The 20,711-nt window shown below is 31.0% G+C and overlaps 1 protein-coding gene and 1 non-coding gene across 5 annotated transcripts; one reads left to right on the top strand and one right to left on the bottom strand.

Annotated features, from left to right (window-relative positions):
• Window positions 1-10,367: 10,367 nt before the first annotated feature.
• On the top strand, window positions 10,368-10,450 carry TRNAL-UAA (transfer RNA leucine (anticodon UAA)). Its single transcript has one exon. It is a non-coding gene; the product is annotated as a tRNA-Leu (tRNA).
• A 3,144-nt stretch (window positions 10,451-13,594) lies between these two features.
• On the bottom strand, window positions 13,595-17,936 carry LOC127132191 (AT-hook motif nuclear-localized protein 14). 4 transcript variants are annotated; one of them, XM_051061083.1, is made up of 6 exons: window positions 17,382-17,936; window positions 16,807-16,859; window positions 15,709-15,840; window positions 14,833-14,985; window positions 14,067-14,358; window positions 13,595-13,977 (listed from the first exon to the last, which is right to left on the bottom strand). In XM_051061083.1, exons 1-6 carry the CDS (start codon window positions 17,785-17,787, stop codon window positions 13,913-13,915), a joined length of 1,101 nt encoding a protein of 366 aa, XP_050917040.1. In that variant the 5' UTR covers window positions 17,788-17,936; the 3' UTR covers window positions 13,595-13,912. The 4 variants fall into 4 exon arrangements, with proteins under 4 accessions (XP_050917040.1, XP_050917041.1, XP_050917042.1 ...); XM_051061084.1 differs by having other exon boundaries at window positions 16,807-16,850; XM_051061085.1 differs by lacking the exon at window positions 15,709-15,840.
• Between the last annotated feature and the right edge of the window lie 2,775 nt (window positions 17,937-20,711).

The following is a 20,711-nucleotide window of genomic DNA, read 5'->3' as shown; positions in this document are numbered from 1 at the left end:
GAGACACACAACTTAAGAGGAGACAATATTTTGTCATCATCAAAAGGGGGGAGATTGTGAGGAATAAATCTTATATCTAGTTTAATTTTGATGAAGACAAAGATTATCAAAGGAGAAAAGGTTCAAAAGGTTCATGCACATCAATGATGAAGTTGACTAAGAAAGTTGAACATAGAATTCAAGTGAAGATTTGAGACAAGTGAACATAACTAAGGTACTCGTTGAAATTTATACTAATTTAAATTGCTCATAATTTCATTTCTCACTTCATCTAAAAACCTTCTTACATCATCATGCATGATTATCTAAAAATATTATTCATCTAATTCATGTTACAAGTGTTTGTACACAAAGTTGTGTGAGAATATTGTGATATTCACTCGTATTCATATTGATTATATGATTGATCATTAGTAACAAGATGAATGGAATTTTAGAAACAAAGAGGTTTCAAACTTTCATATTCAAGATGAATGGTCTTGGACTAGTTGACACATTTTTGGGGATTAAAGTAAAGTGAAATAGTGGGGGTTATGAACTTAGTCAAACCCACTATATTGAGAAAATGCTTGATAAGTTTAAACATCTAAACTTTAAGGAAGTAACCACTCCATTTGATCATGCCAACAAACTTCAAAAGAATAATGGAAGATCAGTGGCTCAATTGGAATATGCAAGTGCAATAGGGTGTCTAATGTACCTAATGCAATGTACCAGACCCGACATATCATTTGCAGTCAGTAAAATGAGTCGATTTACTAGTAATCCAAGTAATGAATATTGGAAGGCAATTACAAGGATTTTTGGCTATCTACTGAAAACCAAGGACCTTGGTCTTCACTATGGAAGGTTCCCTGCCATATTAGAAGGATACACTGATGCGAGTTGGATATCTAATATTGGAGACCATAAATCTACAACTGGATGGATATTTACACTTGCTGGTGGAGCAATTTCTTGGAAGAGCAAGAAACAAACATGCATTACACTTTCGACCATGGAATCAGAGTTCGTGGCTCTCGCTTCCGCCGGTCAAGAAGCGGAATGGTTGAGGATCTTCTGTTGGAAGTTCCATTGGATAAAGACAATGTCTCAAAAGTGATGATACATTGTGATAGCCAAGCCACATTAGCAAGAGCATTCAGCGAAGTGTATAATGGAAAGTCTAGACATATAGGACTTAGACATTCGTTCGTAAGAAAATTGATTAAGGATGGAATCATTTCACTCACCTACATACGAACATGCTATAACTTAGCAGATCCGTTTACTAAGCCACTGGCCAGAGACTTAGTACGAACAACCTCGAGAGGAATGGGGTTGAAACTCCTTAAATAAAAGTTCCGACAACGGCAACAACCCAATCTTATGTTAACAAAACATTAACTTCAAGATTCAATGGGTAACAACAAGTCGTTGAATTGGATGTAAGTCAAGAATTTGGGAAATAAGGTTGACTGTGTTGAATTGAGGGTTGAGGTTTCCAAAACCTCTTAATGAAGTTCATTAACGAAGAAGAGTATCTATTGGAAAGGATGCTATATGAACCTCACCTATGTGAATTTTGAGATGGTGCCGTCTCAAAGTGAGAGTTGGAGTTTCTCTCATGAAAAATTCATGAAAAGGATAGCATATGGCCATAAATAAGTGCTAAGCGAGATATGTAAAGGAAGAACCTTTAAAGAGTGTGTGTAAGGTAACGCCGGTCTGATCCCATGGATTAATGGTTTAAAAGCTTTGCTACCAAACATTCCGATTAAACTTTGCGTTATCCTCACTAAGGTTAAGTTTAAAATCGAAAGATACCTAACTGTATTAACACTTTTTATATTTCACTATCTGGAATGATTTTTATCATTATTAGAACTAGTGGGGGATTGTTGGAAATTGTTTTGCAATATTAGTTCCAAAATGACAAAAGAGTTAAATAGCATTTAATGCTTTGAATTCAATTTTTTAGTTATTGTTTTGTTTGAATTTTGAATTCAATTTTCATATCTTTTCATGAAATAGTGTCATATATGAAACATTGTGTTTTATGGTGAAATGGTGTTGTTTCATCAAAGGTTGCAAACTTTTGAAACAACATCCATATCTCCTATAAATATATGATTCTATTCAGAAAAATAAAAACAAGAACTAAAAACGAATTTCTCTTCCAAATTCCAGAAAACCTTCCTTGCATTTCGGGTTCTTCACTTGTCTTGTGCAGACTCGAAATAAGGCTGACATTATCCTGAGTGTTCTTGCATTTTCCAACTCTAAGACATAATAAAAGAGTGCTTGAAATACTTTTAAGGAAAGTGATTCTCAATCACGATTCAGTCCTGGATCCATTTAATTTTACCGAATTTTCTAACACTTTCCATTATAGAAAATAAACCAACTTGTTCTTTCTATTTATTTATATAAACATACCCATGTTTTGCAACTTATATCCCAAAATACATATATTTAACTTTCAAAACATAGTACTGATTATTTTTTTATAAAGGTGTTCTCAATTTTATTGGCAATTTCTTATAATTTTAAAGGGGAGGCGGCAATAGCCCTAAAGCCTCTTTCTAATTTTAGTTTTAGTTATTTTGTTTTAAATAAATATTAATTTTTTTTTATAATTATTATTAAATATGAAATAGTTACTTAATTATTGATAATTAGGAGAATTATTTATTTTTATAAAAAAAATTATTACATAAAAAGTTAGTAGTAAAATTAATCTAGAAGATTAATAAAATATTATTCCAACATAATAATAATTGTATTACATTTTTTATTATTGATGTGGTCCATCTAAGTAATATTTGGTTTTACATCAACGATGTACTAATTTTTGTTGATGTCTCTATTGGCTCTGTCAAGGTTGTTCAGAAGTAGTCTATGCGTCATCATCTGAATAAATAATCTCTCGAAGTGTATCAAAATTTGTAGCGTTGTTGTAGTTTAATTTGTTGTCAATGTGTTCACAGTTTTGTTGTGTTGTTGTTTGAGTTGATGTTGTAAATATTGGACGATAGTATTCTTGGTGGAGGATGGATTTGGTGTGAATTGTTGTGTTGGGTAAAAAGAAACTTGTTGTCATGGTGTTTGGTAGTTGATGTTTATTTATGATATTGGTTGTTTGTATTAGTATGAATATGATGAGTTGGTGATTGACGTTTGTTATTGAAAATATGGATTAAAATGTTAGAATTGTTGTTGGTAGATACGGTTATACTCTTGGTTGTATGATTAAGTGTATGACATGTATATGTTCTGGGTGGTAATAAAAGGTTGTGGTTTGGTTTGGTAATATTTTTGTATTTGGATAAGGGGTATGTCATGTATTGGTTTTTGGTGATAATGAAAGGTTGTATAGTGGTTTGATAATTTTGTTGTCTTGGTATATATGTGTATGTTTGGTGTTGGCTTTGTTGGACGTTTGAAGATGTTGATTGTTCATGTGGGTAAACTAACCATCTAGGTTCAGACTGAAAGCCAATTGAAATTGTTTATCTCATGCTATGTATTGAGGACTTGGTTTACATTTGGTTGACATGACGTAGTCGTGCATGATAAATTTATAATGGTTCCTCCATTTACGACATTTTTCCTTGCTGGAGCCTTTTCACTTGTCAAAAGCCTATTGGTCTAACACTTTACTTTTGTGTTTATCTTCGAAGTAGTTACCTCATTGTCGTTTTCACAAGTATGGTTAAAGCAAATTTTTTACCTCTTTCTTGTTGACTCTACAAAGCTTATTTCAGATGTTGATTCTTCAAATATTATTCCGCATAAGAATTCTTCAAAGTGTCTTTCGTTTATTATGGTTCTCTCAAAGAAAACATCGGGCATTGATCTTTCAATCACGTATTCAAGCAGTCTTTTTGATAGGGCTAGAGATGATATAGATTCTTTGAATGTTCTTGAATTATTTTCTTTATCTTTAAAGAAGTTGGATTATCTCTTTAAGTTTCAAGATAATATCCTCGTTTTTGCATATTTCCTGAAATTTAACACATACCTTTCTATCCTATGAATCAAGTAATGGGTCAGATTTCTGACACCAATTCTTGATTCTGAGATATTTGTTAGATGCAAACTTTATAAAACATCTTCCAAGGATTCCAATATTTGTGAACCATTTCTGATGATCTTTAATTTCATTTGGTGACTCATCTTTTGGGATATGTATGTTCATTCTCTCTTGTTCGATCTCGGGAGGATCTTCATGGATTGTTTCAAGTACTTAGATTGAAAACTAAGTTTAAATTTTCTCTTCTCTTCTTTAGTCCAAATATTATTTGATTTATCACTACTTTATTATTAGTGCAATAAGTAGGAATAAATATACCATTGATGATAAATTCCACATTTCAAAATCATTATATTCAATAAAAAGTTCATTCTAGCTTTCTATAAGTCAAATCTTTCACCAACAAATGATGGAGGTTTATTTATGAAAAGTCCATTGTTAAAAACATAATAAGCTAGGCTCTAATGCTGCTTATTGGACAAGTAACTCCAAACACAATAGTGGGGAGGAGGATTATATAAAAATTTGGGTTTATAAAAATATTTAAGTTAATTTAATAAATCAAATGGAGATAAAAAAGCAGAACTAGAGAGGCGGAGAGATGAAAATACAAGAGAAACAAATCAAGGATAAAAACAGATAAAGGAACAGAGGAATTCGCCAACGATTTATACTGATTCGATTTAACCACTTGTCCTACTCATATCCCAAAAATAATTCTTAAGAGTTTCCACTATATAAGATGTAAGACTTTTGTAGGTTATGCCCACATGCCTTCTTACAATCAAACAAGAGATTTTATATTGTCTAATCCCTAAACCAAACCGGGATTTTACACCAGAAAAATCTCAGAACCGAACATAGATTTTACGCCAGGCTAAGCTAAAAAAAAATTGTTTACCTGGAACTCAACAACCTTATAGAGCATTTAACTAGTTAAGCTCAAGAACGAAACAATAACTTCTTCCGAAGATATTAAACAAGAGAAAAACCCTTATTGAGTAATTTTACAAGTTAAAACACCACATCAACTCAACAATAATATTAAAGATAGTTTTCACTCTTAAAGAACTAAGGCTACTTAGTGAAGAAATAGAAAAATATGAACCATGGATAGTAGAAAAAGAGACATCATTGATTCATCACTTCATCCGAGACTTGACTCTTCTATCTAATTGATTATAGCTTCAATTGGAACTTTAGTAATTTAATTGGTGAGGCTCAAGCTATCTTCTATTTTATCAGATATTATCACCATGAATTACTAGATATTAACAGTCAATTCCCCTTTTGATAATTGTCATAAAGAACTCTGGAAGAGAATTATTAACATTAAAAGTCATTTTACTTATGGAGTTGACATCTTTTAAATTTCTTGGAAGTTGTCATCGTTAAAACCAACTGAAGGTTACACCAGCACAACACATGGATTTATAGTTTCCAGGCCTTAATCCTCGTGGTTTTTTGTGATTTTAGATCATGGTTGGAGTTTGAGGCTTAACATCAAAAATTCATCTCATTATCAGTGCTTTTGACCAACATTGAATCTCAATTGACCCATGCATAACAATTTTTGCCTTGTCTGATGGATCCTAAGCTTTCTATTGACCTAGGTTTCCTTATATATGCCATGAAATATTCAGAGAAAAGTCTGCGAAGTTATCCCTATGAAGTGATATGATTGTTTCTTAGCCTCTATAAACCAAACCATAACCCATGCTTTTAGGGTTAGGACAAACAATTTTCACTTCTTGGAACCTCTTAACCACTAACATTCAAGAGGATAACAACAGGTTCCATGTGTTCATTGAGGTCGATCTTCTCATCATAAGATCCTATTCCTAGTAGTTTCCAGAGTTCCCTCCTTATGGGGTACTCGTTGGTTCTTCTGGTAAAGGTGTTTCACAAGAATATATATATGCCAACGAATTAGGAATACAAGTTACATTTATGGGGGTGGCCATGATACCTCAAACGGTTACCTTCGTGTTCTAACTCCTAAGGAAAATGACTTCTCAGGAGCTGGGAACGAGTCATCCATCTTCGTTGACCCCTAGGTTGCAGTTCCTTGGAAGACTCCGGGTGGGTGTTGTTGTGATTTTCTACTACCCCATTGTGGACCCTGAGTGGCAGGAAGTGGTTGGGTCATGGGGTTTCGACTCCCCGAAGTTACTCATTTTGAAACTCTAGTGTTGTAGATTGTCTATTGACCTCAAAGAGTAAGTCTTTTAGCCGAGTTTTTATTTCAACATTTATAGTCTAGTTCACTTAAAAAATTATTTAAGGGGATTTATATCCCTCTTCCTGGTGTGAAACCAAGTTTCCCTTAAATATTTGTAGTGTTATATTTGCAAAAGGCTCTACCTATGGCAATGCTCGAGGACCTCCCTAGGATAAGACAGTGACATAAAGTCGCTCGAAGGGAGGTATATCCTTTCCCTTAAGTCTTACTCACCCATAGAGGGAAATAAACGTGGGTTAAGATGTGTCTTGGATAAAGACAAAGTCATATTCGTTGTTGACCTCCACCATCCTTGGAAATAAGGATTCAACTGTCCATCATTTGAATGAGTGGGTAGTGGCCTTTTTCGAGGTAACCCTATATTCCAGAGGCCTCTATAAATATATTAACATATCAATGGGATAAGGAAACTCTCAATTCATACACATTCTTCACTACTCAAAGAGCATTACGCTCCCAATATTTGTATCACATTATCGACCAAACCACTCACCTACAACCTAGCAACGCCAACCACCAACAGGGTCTCTCACCTCACGTGAGTTGGTCCCTTAAACAACTTCAAAAACCACCTTACATGACTTCTCTTCGTCGTGAGAAAGCCATCATTATCCAAATTTTAATACACCTACTAAGGCCCATGAGTCTCCTTGCCCTTGTAGGGGGAACACACACACCCTGTACTTTCATTCCAACCCTAATATCCCCCTATTTCTAAAGATGACTACCAGGGTCCTACACCATGTAGATTACATCATTGTCAGAGGTATTTCCAAGACGGGCCTCTCTAGGGCTCCTCGATGAAGATACACCAAGTATGTGTTCATGGTGAACGCCATATCCCCCAAATTTCCTAAAAAAATGGTAGGAAGGGCAGAGTCCAACATCATTTTCTCTAAAGAGGATCTCATAGGCATCAAACCTCGCGAAAATGATCCTTTGGTAATCACTGTTAATACACCTGCTAAGGCCCCTGAGTCTCATTGCCCTTGTAGGGGGAACACACACACCCTGTACTTTCATTCCAACCCTAATATCCCCCTATTTCTAGAGATGACTACCAGGGTCCTACACCACGTAGCTTATACCATTGCCAAAGGTATTTCCGAGACAGGCCTCTCTAGGGCTGCCCGATGAAGATACGCCAAGTATGTGTTCATGGCAAACGTCATATACCCCAAATTTCCTTAAAAAATGGTAGGAAGGGCAGAGTCCAACATCATTTTCTCTAAAGAGGATGTCATAGGAATCAAACCTCAAAAAAATGATCTTTTGGTAATCACTGTTCAACATGGAAACTAAGATATCAGGTGTGCCCTGAGATATCAGGCGCAAGTATAATTATGTGAAGTGTTGTGAATACTTGTTGATGATTGTTGAGATGCGTAGTTCGGAGTGATAAGTACTGTTAATGCATTTAGATACATGATTGTTATAATCTGATGTGAGGTTGTATTGTGTTGTTGCATTGTTGTATGTCATACATCATATATTGTCATTATTGTGAAATAAGCGAGTTACAATTTCAAATGTTGGGACTAGTGACTTGTCTGGAGCTCAGATGAGGGAGATCGTGGTTCAGATGTTGGGACCCATTTCGTATGAAGAACCATTGTTAAGTTGTACAATATACATATATAGAGTTAAGGCGTTGTCACATTGCATACAAGTTGGAATTTGTAAATTGATGATTGTTGTGTGAATACATTACCTGTTCATAATTGTTGTTATTATTTATGTTACCCTTCCTGATCTTTTGCATCGCTAACATATTTGAGTGTATTCTCACCCTTTGTTTTTGTGTGTGTGTGTGTTGATGTATGATGTGTATAGATGCTCATGAACATGAGTAATAACTACTGTGAATTGGAAGATAGCCTTGAAGCCATTTTCATTTACTTTATTGTTTATTTCTTTTAGTCAGTTGAATGCTCTAATCTGTAACATCTGGAATGAGGTGTTTTATTTTATTTTATTGTTGAGTTAATTATTGGTTGATGATATCTTGTTTCCATATTTTTAATTGTTGAGATATTTGAAGTTTATGAACATTAATTTGAAATCCCATTGCGAGTATTTTAATTCAAATGTGAAGTATGCATGTTGTTTAAGAGTAGCATCCTAAATATTGTCAAGTAATTCTTTCATATAAGATTCGGGATTTAGGGTGTTACATACGTCACCTCGATGGGGTATTACCTATAAATATTCTAATACCCAAGTAAGTTTTTATCAGATGTGAAAGGTATCTAGGTTTAAAAAATTTATGTACCTTGGTTTGAAGCTTTATTTCTCCTTTTACATGAGTTTTTTAGGGTTTTTGAAGGTCTAGAACTTTCTAATAAAAGATAAATGTCTAAAAGGACGGATGTTAAAGTATATTTTGTTTTGTCATCTCACGAACATTCTTAAATCATTTTCTCGGATCAAGTGTTATCCTATGGTAGGTCTGTGCTTGTTCCCTAGGTCTTATAATCTTTCTCGAGTCTGTAGATGAAGGTAGGGTATTTTTCCTCTAAGTCACTAGTTTGACATCATTTTAACATTCCAATCATAATCCCTCTTGATTTTATCGTCCTGTGATTGAGCCATAATCTATTGGACTTTATATGTTATGACAACATGAACAATTCCATAGCCTAAGCGGTAACAATTATTATCTATATAATATATTAAATCTGAAACGACGGATTACGTCACGACACATGTAAACTTTTCTAATTCATTTGTGACACATCATCTCATTGTCCTATATGACACCTCCCTAAACTTATTTTCAAAATTTCAAATGCAATATTTATTCTCTATTAGAGGTCACGAGTTCAACTCTTTATAAAAACAAAACAAAAATACAATTTTTATTCTCTATTGGAAGTAACAAGTTCAACTCCTCACAACACTCTTCAAAACAAACATTTCAAAACTTATATTATTTTTTTGAGAAAAATGTGTAACATTTCATTTATAAATCACTTTTAATTGAAAAAAAAAAACTATATTTTCACATTTTATGAGTCATCTCAATAAAATGAAATAAAATTTATCATATTTCGATAAAATTATGAGAGCTTATTCAATTCCTAAAAAAATATGAGAGCATATTCAATTCCTAAAAAAATAAAGTTATTCGGTAAAAAAATAGTAAGAACTATTAAAAAAAATGATTGAAATTCTTTACACTTATTTCAGATTTTAAAATTAAATTGTGATGTCTTATTTGCATATCTATTATTCAAAAAAAATTCTATTCACTTAAACTTTTACTATCTCTTTTTATAAGCTTTATTGTATTGTCTCAATCAAAATATTTTATGATAAACAAAATCAAAATTTACATTTTATAATACTACCTCCGTTCCTATTTGTAAGAGACAAATTGTAACTTTCTTTTGGTCCTTTTTATAAGAGACACATTATAAAATTAAATTTTATTAATTGAGAAATCTCATTTATACCCTTAGTAAACAAAATGCAATATTTATTATTCATTGGGCATTAATGTTTTGAAAAGAACGTGCTATGTATATTCCCCATACACATAATGGGTATCTAAAGCCAAACCTATTCAGTTTCCATTGATATTAATGATTTGGAGGGAAAAAAATTCCCACTGGTTATAAAGGAGGGAACTACTACGAGTATCTTACTAGTATGATTGAAATGAAACACCAACTCTCTTTATATAAAAAAGACAAATATACTACCAAAATTGGTGGGAAGATTATTTTGGTTTTTAAAATTTGGTGGGAAGATGTATAAAAAAAATAGAGGGAAATTTAATTTGCATCTAATTTTTCACGATGAGAATGTGGAAAGCCAATTTTTTTGTTGTAATTATTTTTGGATAGAATAAATGCTGACCAATTTTTATTATATCAACATTTGGCTTAATTATAACATTAATACTACTAAATGTTTAACTTAGGGGTATTTTTGGAAGTACAAGTTTATTTTTCAGAAAAATTAATTAAAAAAAATATTCCTTGGTTTGTGTGATTTCTTATGTTTGTCTCTTACAAATAGGAACGGAGGTAGTACTATTTAAAAAATTCATGTAAGCTCTGCACATTACGCGAGTCTCTATCTAGTTTATGTAAAATTTAACATGTGGCTGGTTTGCCCGAGAGGTTAAGGGGGAAGACTTAAGATCTTCTGCACATAAGTGCGCGTGGGTTTGAACCCCACAGCCAGCACTGTTTTAAAAAATTCAAAATACCTTTTTTTTTTCTTTTTTTTCTGCCACCACATAAAATTGATTTTTGTTTGGTCTTTTTACATTAAAATCTTCAATTTTATTATTAAAATAATATAATCTCTCGTTACTTTACCAAACTTACGCAATCTCTCTTCATTCTATATTTTTTTTTCTCTTTCATCCTTCCTCTCTTCTTTCTTCCACTGTTTTCTTCCTTCACCATTTTCTATTTTTTTTTTTTAACAACAATATTTGATCTAAAATGTTTCTTTCATTTTTCAAACAATAGTTTCCTTTAATTTTATTATCTGAATCGTTTTGATAAACTTTAATCTTTCGTTCATACACAGTTTTAGGTTTTATTATTACTTCAAATTTTAGGTGAATGATGTTTCAGATCTGTGAAATCATGGTTTTTTTAGGTCATTTCCGTTTTTTCCTTCAACCAACTAGAATGAAAAGTTTAACTTATTTCTTTACATCAAAAGAAAATTGTCTTTTTAGGTTGAGTATTTCTGAGTTGTTTATGTCATTAAAGTTGTTTCTTGGGTTCATGTATTTTTTTTTTCTTTTCACCTTTTTATTTTTCTCAATTATTTTGTTTATTTACTCTGATTATTATTTTTCAAGTTGAAGAATGATTCTGAATGAGAAATTGTTCTGATTTCTAAGATTGATGAAAAGAAAAACAAATATCGTAATAACAATCTTAATGAAATTACAACTATTTATTACATTGATTTTCTATACTATATCCTATATATCCTCAGCGTAAATTTTATATTAAAAAAAATGTTATTTAAAAAAAATCTTACCTTTCCGAATCAAAATAAACAAAAAAATATGACAAAAACAAAAATAAAGTAAAACATGAGAACATTAAAGATATTTATTTTTAAAATAAGATAGTAATTAGTGAAAAAAATCTACAATATTTTAACAATCAGTTTAAACATTTATATTATTTTAAGCAGATTGAATTAGACATTAAAATAATAAATTACCATTATTATTAATACGGAATAAATATTGAAAATTTAAAACAATTTTAAAACAATAAACCATGATGACTAATACGAGACATTAAAACAATAAATTATCTAAAGACATTAAAACAATAATTTATTAATAGTAATGTATTAATATATTCTTATAATTAATTTCTAACAATTAGTAATTTATTCTTTTAATGTCAAATGATAATTTATTGTTTTAAAGTTGTTTTAATGTTATAGTAATTTATTTTTTTAATGTCATAATAATTTATTATTTTAATACTATAATAAAAAATAGTAATTTACTAAATAATGGTAATTTACTATATTCTTATCATTAATTGAGTAAATAATGGTAATTTTTTTTAAGATATTGAGTAATTTTTTGTTTTAATTATTAAAATTGAGTAATTTATTGTTTTAATATCAAATAGTAAATTGTTTTAATTTTTTTAATATCATATTAATTTATTGTTTTAATGTCAAAATAAATTATTGTACAAATGTCATAATAATAATATAATAATAATAATAATAATAATAATAATAGTGTAGATTTATTTAGTGATAAAAAATAAAATTTGGGTTTTTATACACTAAAAAATATAAATAGATTATATTTGAACTTTATTTTAATATATGAAAAAATGTATTGATGATCAAAATACTGTTATGAATAGAAATGAATTTTTTATTCATCAAAATATTCTTATATACGGTTGATCCAAATATTTGTATATATGAAAAAACTATATAATTCTAATATAAATAAAAATATATTTTTCTTTAAAAATATTTTTTTTTGCTTAAATACTTGTCTTTCTATTTTTTCATTTTTATTATATTTCAGAAACAACGCACGAGTACTTAGAATAAAATTAATGAGTGAATTTTAATATATATTAATGGTAAATATTATTTTTAAATTAATAAATGAATCTTAATATATATACATATTTTTTAAATGAGAACATGTGTTATCTATCCAAATTTTTTATAAATAATTTCAAAACAAAATAATATTAGAAAGTATAGCGTTCATCTAAATATTTTTATATATGAAAAAATTATATGTATGATCCATATATAAATTCAAATATATCTTTCTTTTAAAAATAATATACTCTTTTGTTAAATTTTTTTTTTCTTTTTATTATATTTAAAAAAAAATACACCTAACACTTCAACACGATATCCCGTTAGTTAGATTTAAAAAAAGTTTAAACTAGCCAATTATTTTTAAATTAAATAAATGACAATTGAATTTAAAAGACCGGATAGAAAAATAACTTTAAACAATTTGTAAATAACTTCAAAGTAGATTGATGAGTAGCAGTACTTGAATTTAAAACATTAATGGAAAAGCAAATTGATTTAAAATTAAATTACAAAGATTAAAAAGATTTTTGTTTTAGACTCAAGATTAAAAAGAATTTTAAAAACAGTAAAAGGTATGCTATATATTCTTCCAATAGACTTCAAAATATTCGATCATTTGTTCTTTTATGAACGAAAAACGAATCTAAATAAGATATATTTCAATGTCAAATCACAATTACGATAATTATCCTGTAGACACTGACTTCAACAAAATATCAACACACATCTTTAATTTTACTTCGTCCACTAATGTCAATCTCAGAACTCACGTTTGAAATGATATGTTTTCCACTACAAGTGTTTGTAGAAAAAATGTATCTGCAAGATATATGATAGTGGAAAATAGTAGAGAGAAGATGGTCAAAAATAGACTCGGATGATTTAGGACTCATGTCGCAAAGCAGTTTTCCCCGTGAAAACTCAAAGCTCCATTTTGTAGCTTCAGCCTCACCGCGAGTCTCTCCCGTGAAATCACCAGCTGCACCGCAGTTCCAAACAGCCTTATACATTAGCCCTTTCTTAGGAAAAATTAGATATGAAATCTCAACACCAGCTTTATTTTAGGTCCATGCCTCTGCTTTCATAGAATTAGATAATCTCTCAACTTAACCATCTATCTCTATCATTTCGCAACCAGGAGGTAAAAAAAATCATAGGCTTCCCAAGAATTTTTTTAAATCAAGACCTATAATAATCTATGCTCAACAGAATATTTAACAGCATTTAGACTGCGCCTTGAAGATGGAAGGAAAACATAGCCCACAGAGTAACCTAGGAAGCATATATATATATGTAAATATACCTTATTTATAATGGTATAGACAAACTAACAGACCCACAAAAATTAAGAAGTATAAGCCGGCAATCCTAATTTTTAAATACAACACGAGTAAATGAGGCAAAACAATATTTTTCATGGACAAAACATGAGTATAAATTCTCAGATGTCAGAAGCCGAGACCTTAATGGACGGTGCGTGCATACTATAAACAGTATCACGTGACAGACTGCTGGTATGTAGTGATATCATACAACGGTAAACCAAAACAATGGTGCTATTCAAACTCACAAGTCATCTCAAACTCTCAATCAGGAATTTGGTCATAGCCTCCATTCTCAGGAGACTGGTGCGACCCGTGACCTGTTCTTCCTGCATGTTCAGAACTTCACTTTAGTCTCTTTCATACCATAAGAAAATAAGGGGAGGAGAGTATATGCCATAATCACCGGACTTCATACCTGATAGGTCATAACCAGCATGTCTTGAATCTGGATGACTTCCCCAGTCTGTGGACCTGGGAGGTGTGACATGCAAACCAAGCTGTTGAATCATGAAATGACTTCCCCCCATGGTTTGATGTTCATCATTTACCCGCATTGGATTCCCGCTGGAACTGTCAACTGTTTGACGGAAACCTAAACTTGATGCTGATTCGCCAACTGGTGATGGCAACTTACCGGCAGAGGCATCCACTTTTCCACCAGCACTAGTATCCTTCTTGTTGTCGGCAGAAAATGTACCAACAATGACCTGTATATGTAATTCGTATCAGGTGGTGCTTATCAGTATTGAAAACAGGGAGGTGAAGAATAAAATAGAGATTTGATGAACCGAGTCGACATGCATGCCTGCTTTCATTCCACTAAATTCACCACATAGTTACTCTTCCAATTCCAAGCACAACCCTAGATACCCACCTCATTTCCCCCCTTTTTTTAAGAAAAGTTTTCTGCATAAAATGCATAATGACATTTTTCCTGCCATAAAAAGGCTATAGCAGAAAATACATAAGAAATAAGAATATGCAACATAGAGAATCGTTCAAATATTACTAAGGTAAGTTTGTGATTAAAACTTTCTCCCCAGCTTCTTATCTTGGAGCATATGTTTTCTACCTCACAACATGGAGAATGCAATTTACTGAAGGCAAACGAAAAAAAAAATGCAGGACACCTGCTCATGTTTCCAACCTACATGTTCATTTGTATCTCTTTCTAAGATTACCTGAACGGGACCAGCAGCTTTAAGAGGCCCACCAATACCACCGCCTATGATTTGTCCATCAGAATTAGACAAGCATACACTGAGACCACCACTTCGCCCCCCAGTTTCATTACGGACATAGGAACCGGTAAGTGAAATAATATCAAACCGACCCTGATATCAAAGCTTTAAAGAATTAAATTGTGGCAGTTACAATATGAGCACACGACCAAATCAAAAGCATATGACCAAACAATTGATAAAGATTAATGACGACTATTTTCAGCAGTATGCGGTGTTTTTTGTAGACTATGACTCCTACATAACAATTAATTCAGTGATAATACATGAAATCACAATTACCACAACTTGGCACTAACATTAAATTACCATCTTAATCTAATATAAACAATTTACACAAAGGCTCCTCTTATCTGTCCTCTTGAAGGTGACTGAGAAGATCAATCAATATTCTTATAAGTGGTGCACTGAGATATATACCAAAACGAGACTATTTTGTTTGAATCTCAAATTTCCACATTCAAATTTGACCACCAAATAGTTTTGTACTTGTTAGTAACTGCTGTGTGTATACAAACTAGCCATAAGCACGCAGAAACGTGCATGTTTAAAACCAAAGAGATGATAAATAAAAGTAGAAAAGATTAATCACCTCATTTGATGGCAAGAGAAAAATAATAAATAAAAATTACAAAATTCAAAGTAATATAAATAGGATTATGAGCCTTGGTAATGTTAATACACAAATATACAATATTCTAACCATATGTTGTAAGTTTCAACAGATCCATTTCCTTTTAAAGATTGTTTGAAGAATCGGGAAGGGAAGATAAATCTTACATAAAGACATGATAGTAAACATGGATTATATTTCACCTCATACGTAATGTTGCCTCCTGAAGATGCCGGTTGGCGAAGAGAGGCATTAGAGATGGAACCAGATGCAGACAGAATGCATATTTCACCCCTATTTTGTTGCACAAATTGCATAATTTTCTGGCCAACATCCTATTGAATACATGCTCAGATGATTATAGAAGCAAGATACACACAGAAGAAATATGAAAACCAAATTGGATAAATGGCAAACATAATATATTCCAACATCATGGATGCAGGAAAATTGACAATGACTAAAAAAGAAAATTAAGATCCTAAAACATCTTGGCTGGTGTTGAACTATAAGGAGAAAAGGACTAATGTCAGAAAATACAGACACAGGCATATTTTGCTTAAATAAACTGTTATTTGTAGAGATGTAAACAGAGTTATTTTTGAGTGATGTTGTTATAGGTGCACTTAAGTAGGTTCAGATTGGTGAACATCAGCAAGAGACCAGGTGTTACTAAAGTGACCCCTAAAAGCACTTTCTTGGATTGGAGCAGAGAACTCCCTCCCGCCAATACACAATCTCAACTACAAGACATGGTCACCTTATTTATAAACTCTTTGTCCATCAACTTTCTTTCACAAAGAACTTAATATACCAAGAAGTTACAAATTTACAAAATTGAAATCATCAATACTAGAAAAATATTGAAATCTATATGAAAAAAAGTCGGTCACAATCGCAGTGAATCATGGCTGAGCATATCAGCCATCAATCCTTCAAACCTAATACCTCACATAGGACTAACAAGTGCCAAACAAACAAGGTGGCCAAGGACATACTAGTAGTATGAAATAAGAGATAACAACAGGTTTTGTTTTTGAAATCTAATAAAGGGCATAAAATTATAGTTATAGAGCAGTAGGTATTTGTAAGTTGTATGCACAACCTAGTTGGTATCTACTCGTGAGATAGGTTGTTAATGAGTTTAGTAGATATACCTAGAAATACATAACTCTGCCATTTCAGACTCTAACTGAGCCTAGATGTGAACCCAAGTCACTACTATACTTACCAGGCACTGCAAGCAGACGTAGAAATCCAAAATCAAGAAGCAATATTCAAGGACAGTGAAAAATGTATACCTCACCAGCAGCAACAGCAATGACATGTACACTGAAACCTTGTCCTGCATTGCCTACATCACTCCATCGGTAAGATAGTGTCAAAAACATAAACCCAAGCTACATAACCAAGAAAAGTTACACACAAGCGAGCAGCCTCTGATTCTTATAAATAACATCCAAGAGAAACAAATGAATATCAATCAATCAACAAAAAAAAACATTGTCTCATCCTTGACTAGTTGATGAATTAGTAAAGAAGCAGCTAAATCTAGATACAAAATAACTGAAACTATGATTAAGTACAAGACAAAAACTATTTTAACTTGAATACCAAATCTTATAGTTACTACACTAGTGGATCAAACCAAACATAAAATCAAATCAAGATTTCTTAGTTTTTCAAGTGAAGAAAATAAGCATGGTTTCATTTCATAAACACAAACTTGATAACTCGGACTAAGAATCTAGTGCAAACTGAAATTGGCAACAGCCACAACAAATCAAAACATAATCAAAAAGCACGAATTCAATTCATAAACAGGAAAATTTCGGTGAAACAAAAATAGAAACCCTAGAGAGAGAGAGAAACGAACCTAGAGAGAGAGAATGAGATTTCTTAGAAGTGAAAGAAGGAGAAGGAATGAAAGAGTTGGTATTCTTGTTGCTGTTGTTGTTGTTGTTGTTGTCAGAAGTAGGTGAAAACGACGACGTAGAAGCTTTTTTAGCAGCTAGGGCTTGTTCTGGAGTTCCATATTTTCTAGGTCTTCCTCTTTTTCTCTTAGCTGGTTCCAGCTGAGAGGAGACAGCAGAAGGGTAGAGTATGTGGGATCCATCGAGGCCGTTGGTGGGAGAAGCGGTGGTGGTGGTGGTGGTGGCGGAGGCTAGAGTGGTGGAATTTCCCTGATGGTGTTGTTGGTGGTGTTGGGGGTGGTGATGGTGCTGTTGTTGGTGGTTGTGGTGGTGGAAGAAAGAGCTTAATTGGTTGTCATTGGGTTCCATTTTTTTTTTTTGACCAAGATGTGTGCTGCCAGGGCTGACGCTGCAAATTTTTTAGTATTTTTTAAAATAAAATTATATTTTTGGAATATTAAATAATGAAAGAAAACTAGTAGTTTATTATTATTGGTATATTATCTTGTAACAAGTGTAGCTTGGCTTTTCTTGACCTTGTGATTCGGTCTTTTGTTTCACTCCAACTTTAACCTTTAATATTCACTACAATTTTTTTTAATTATAACTATTATAAATAACTTTTTTTTAATAATTGATATATTTTATTATGATATATAAAATAGTAAAAAAATTGAACTAATTTAATAAAATATATTTTAAAAAATTATAAATTAGTTAATAATAAATTAATGTTATATATATATATATATATATATATATATATATATATATATATGATTTAATTTGATATAATTTAAATAATTTAATTTGATGTGAACAATTTTTTTATAGAATAACTTTCACATAATTTAATAATTTCAATTTTATATAATTTTTCAATTTTTAGATTAAGAGAAAATTATAGTATCTTTTTTAAATCTATTAAAATAAAATTAAAATCACTTCTAGTTTTAAAATATACAATGTTAGTTTGAGATTTATAAAAACAGCACACTAAACCCTTCTTTAATTTATAGTGACGTCAAAAACTTTAGGAATAAAAGTCATTTATTTATGGATTTTTGTCTCACTAAAAGTTTATGTCAAATATATATATATAGGGACTAATGAAGTAATCTATTAAAAAAAAGAAATTGGAATTGAATCTTAGAGTTTATAGGGACTAGGTAGGGTGAACCATAGTGCCTAGTATTTAAACTAAAAGTAGTTGGTTTATTGTTGAAACAAAAAAGTAGTTGATGTTGGTGTATCTATTCCATTTAATTTAATTTTAGAGTTTTAATTATTTGAATAAAAATGTTATATGTATATCTGTATTCATATGGGGTGGATATTTGTGTTGTGTGGGTGACAAGCAATTCGTGGGTAGTGAGTGACGAGAGAGACAGGAAGAGAATGACAAGCAAAGATACTAGTACTATTCCAAACAGATAAGACCTTGGATAATCACTCACCTGGTCCACTTTTTATCATTCTTGTTCGATTGCCTTTTTCATTCCTTGTGAATATCCAACATTTCTTTATCCATTCAACTTATAATTATACAATTTTCACAAAAAATGAAGGAAAATGGTCTAAGATTCACCTTTTAAAATAACTTGAATGGACAAGGAAATTTGTACAACTAATTTACTCTATTTAATGTGAATAAGTAAAATAATAGTTTTTTATTTTATTTTCTTGAATGAATGAATTTAAGATTGAAGAATGGAAAATAGAAATGAGAAATAAATTCATCTCATTAAATATTGGATCAGGATAACAATGTAATATTGAGAATAAGATGATGATCGGATAAATTAAATTGAGTGTTGTATTGCTGTAAAATTTTGGTTATGATAAAAAAAATATATCTGGATGGCACACCAATCCAGTTTTTATGGAAGAGTTTGTTGGTAACGAAAATACAAAAAGGGGAGCATGGAATGTGGAATATGGATGATTGTAAGATAAGTTTAATGTTATTTATTTGAGTTCCAAGGAAGTGTGTGGCAAAGTCACACGTAACAAACTAGAATGTGTTCTTGCTATGCTCCACTATTCTTTGATGTTGGGCTTTGAGTTTTACTATGCTCAAAAGATCGGCCTCAAACAATATTATTTAATGAATCATTCATATATATATATATATATATATATATATATATATATATATATATATATATATATATATATATATATATATATATATATATATATATATATATATATATATATATATATATATATATATATATATATATATATATATATATGACTCTATTTTTGGTAAACGTTTGAGAAAATGTATTAATACTAAAAGATTTTTTAAAGTAATGATTCACAAGTAAATGAAAAAGTGTTTATATGGATGAAGCAAATAAAGAAATAACAATAAATCAATTGGATAAAAAGATTTGAATTAAGAGTGGGACGTAAGTTAATACATTTCTCACAAATTCATTATCTTTGTGACCCTGATGTATGAATTCTAAAGGAAACAAAATGAAATGTGAATATCTTATTTTAGAATCAAAATCTACATATATACTAGGTGAATCAATAATTGTCAACAACAGTTATATCTTTAGAATTCAACACATATCTTGCTACATGGACTTTTGTCTTATGATGTGTTTCCACGTGTCTTTGATTTTTGAACTGCTTCAAAACCGTTACTGCTGTTAACATCTTCAAGGTACCTAATCATATCTGTCAAAAAGTCCTACTGTCAAATTTGTGAAAAGTCCACTTGGTGTCTAAAACATAACTTAGCTATCCGAATTTAGCATTTATATTCATCCAATATTCTACATTCACGTCGTAATGCTGAACATAAAATCTCAATCTAACATACTCATATTATGGAAAATATTATGGGTAGGTAAATGGGGCGTGGGGGCTTCAAGAGTGTTATTGTAAACTGAGCGATAAAATCATATATTGTTTGTAACCGTTTGTTTACTGACGTTTTTAGTAAATAAATCGCAAGTTTTAGTTCACTTAAAGGATTAAACTCGAAAAAATCATAAGGACATTTTTGTGCGATATATTTAAGAAATGTGTTTGTGCTAAAAAGTTCTATCTTTTTTTTTTAAAGAAAATGTTTTATCTTTGAATCTATGAAAAATGGATAATAATGTAAAGAAATAAATGCGGGATTGTTTAAAAGGAATAAAGTAAATGAAGAAAATAACAAAACAATTGGATAAAAAAAGTTTGAATTAAAAGTGAGACGCAAGTTCATACATTTCTCACGAATTTTTGATTTATGTGACTTTGATATATGAATTCTAAAGACAATAGAATGA

The sequence above is a fragment of the Lathyrus oleraceus genome, chromosome 3, assembly GCF_024323335.1.
Source record: "Lathyrus oleraceus cultivar Zhongwan6 chromosome 3, CAAS_Psat_ZW6_1.0, whole genome shotgun sequence".
Classification (NCBI taxonomy): Eukaryota; Viridiplantae; Streptophyta; class Magnoliopsida; order Fabales; family Fabaceae; genus Lathyrus; species Lathyrus oleraceus.
Note: the sequence above shows the minus strand (reverse complement) of the source record. Positions and strands in the feature narration are given on the sequence as shown.

Coding starts and splice junctions, on each gene's coding strand:
- LOC127132191 (XM_051061083.1), bottom strand. CDS start 17,787: ATGGAACCCAATGACAACCAATTAAGCTCTTTCTTCCACCACCACAAC. Junction 14,986..15,708: donor GAGGCAACATTACGTATGAG/GTGAAATATAAT, acceptor CTTTGATATCAG/GGTCGGTTTGATATTATTTC. Junction 14,359..14,832: donor AAGCTGCTGGTCCCGTTCAG/GTAATCTTAGAA, acceptor TTACATATACAG/GTCATTGTTGGTACATTTTC.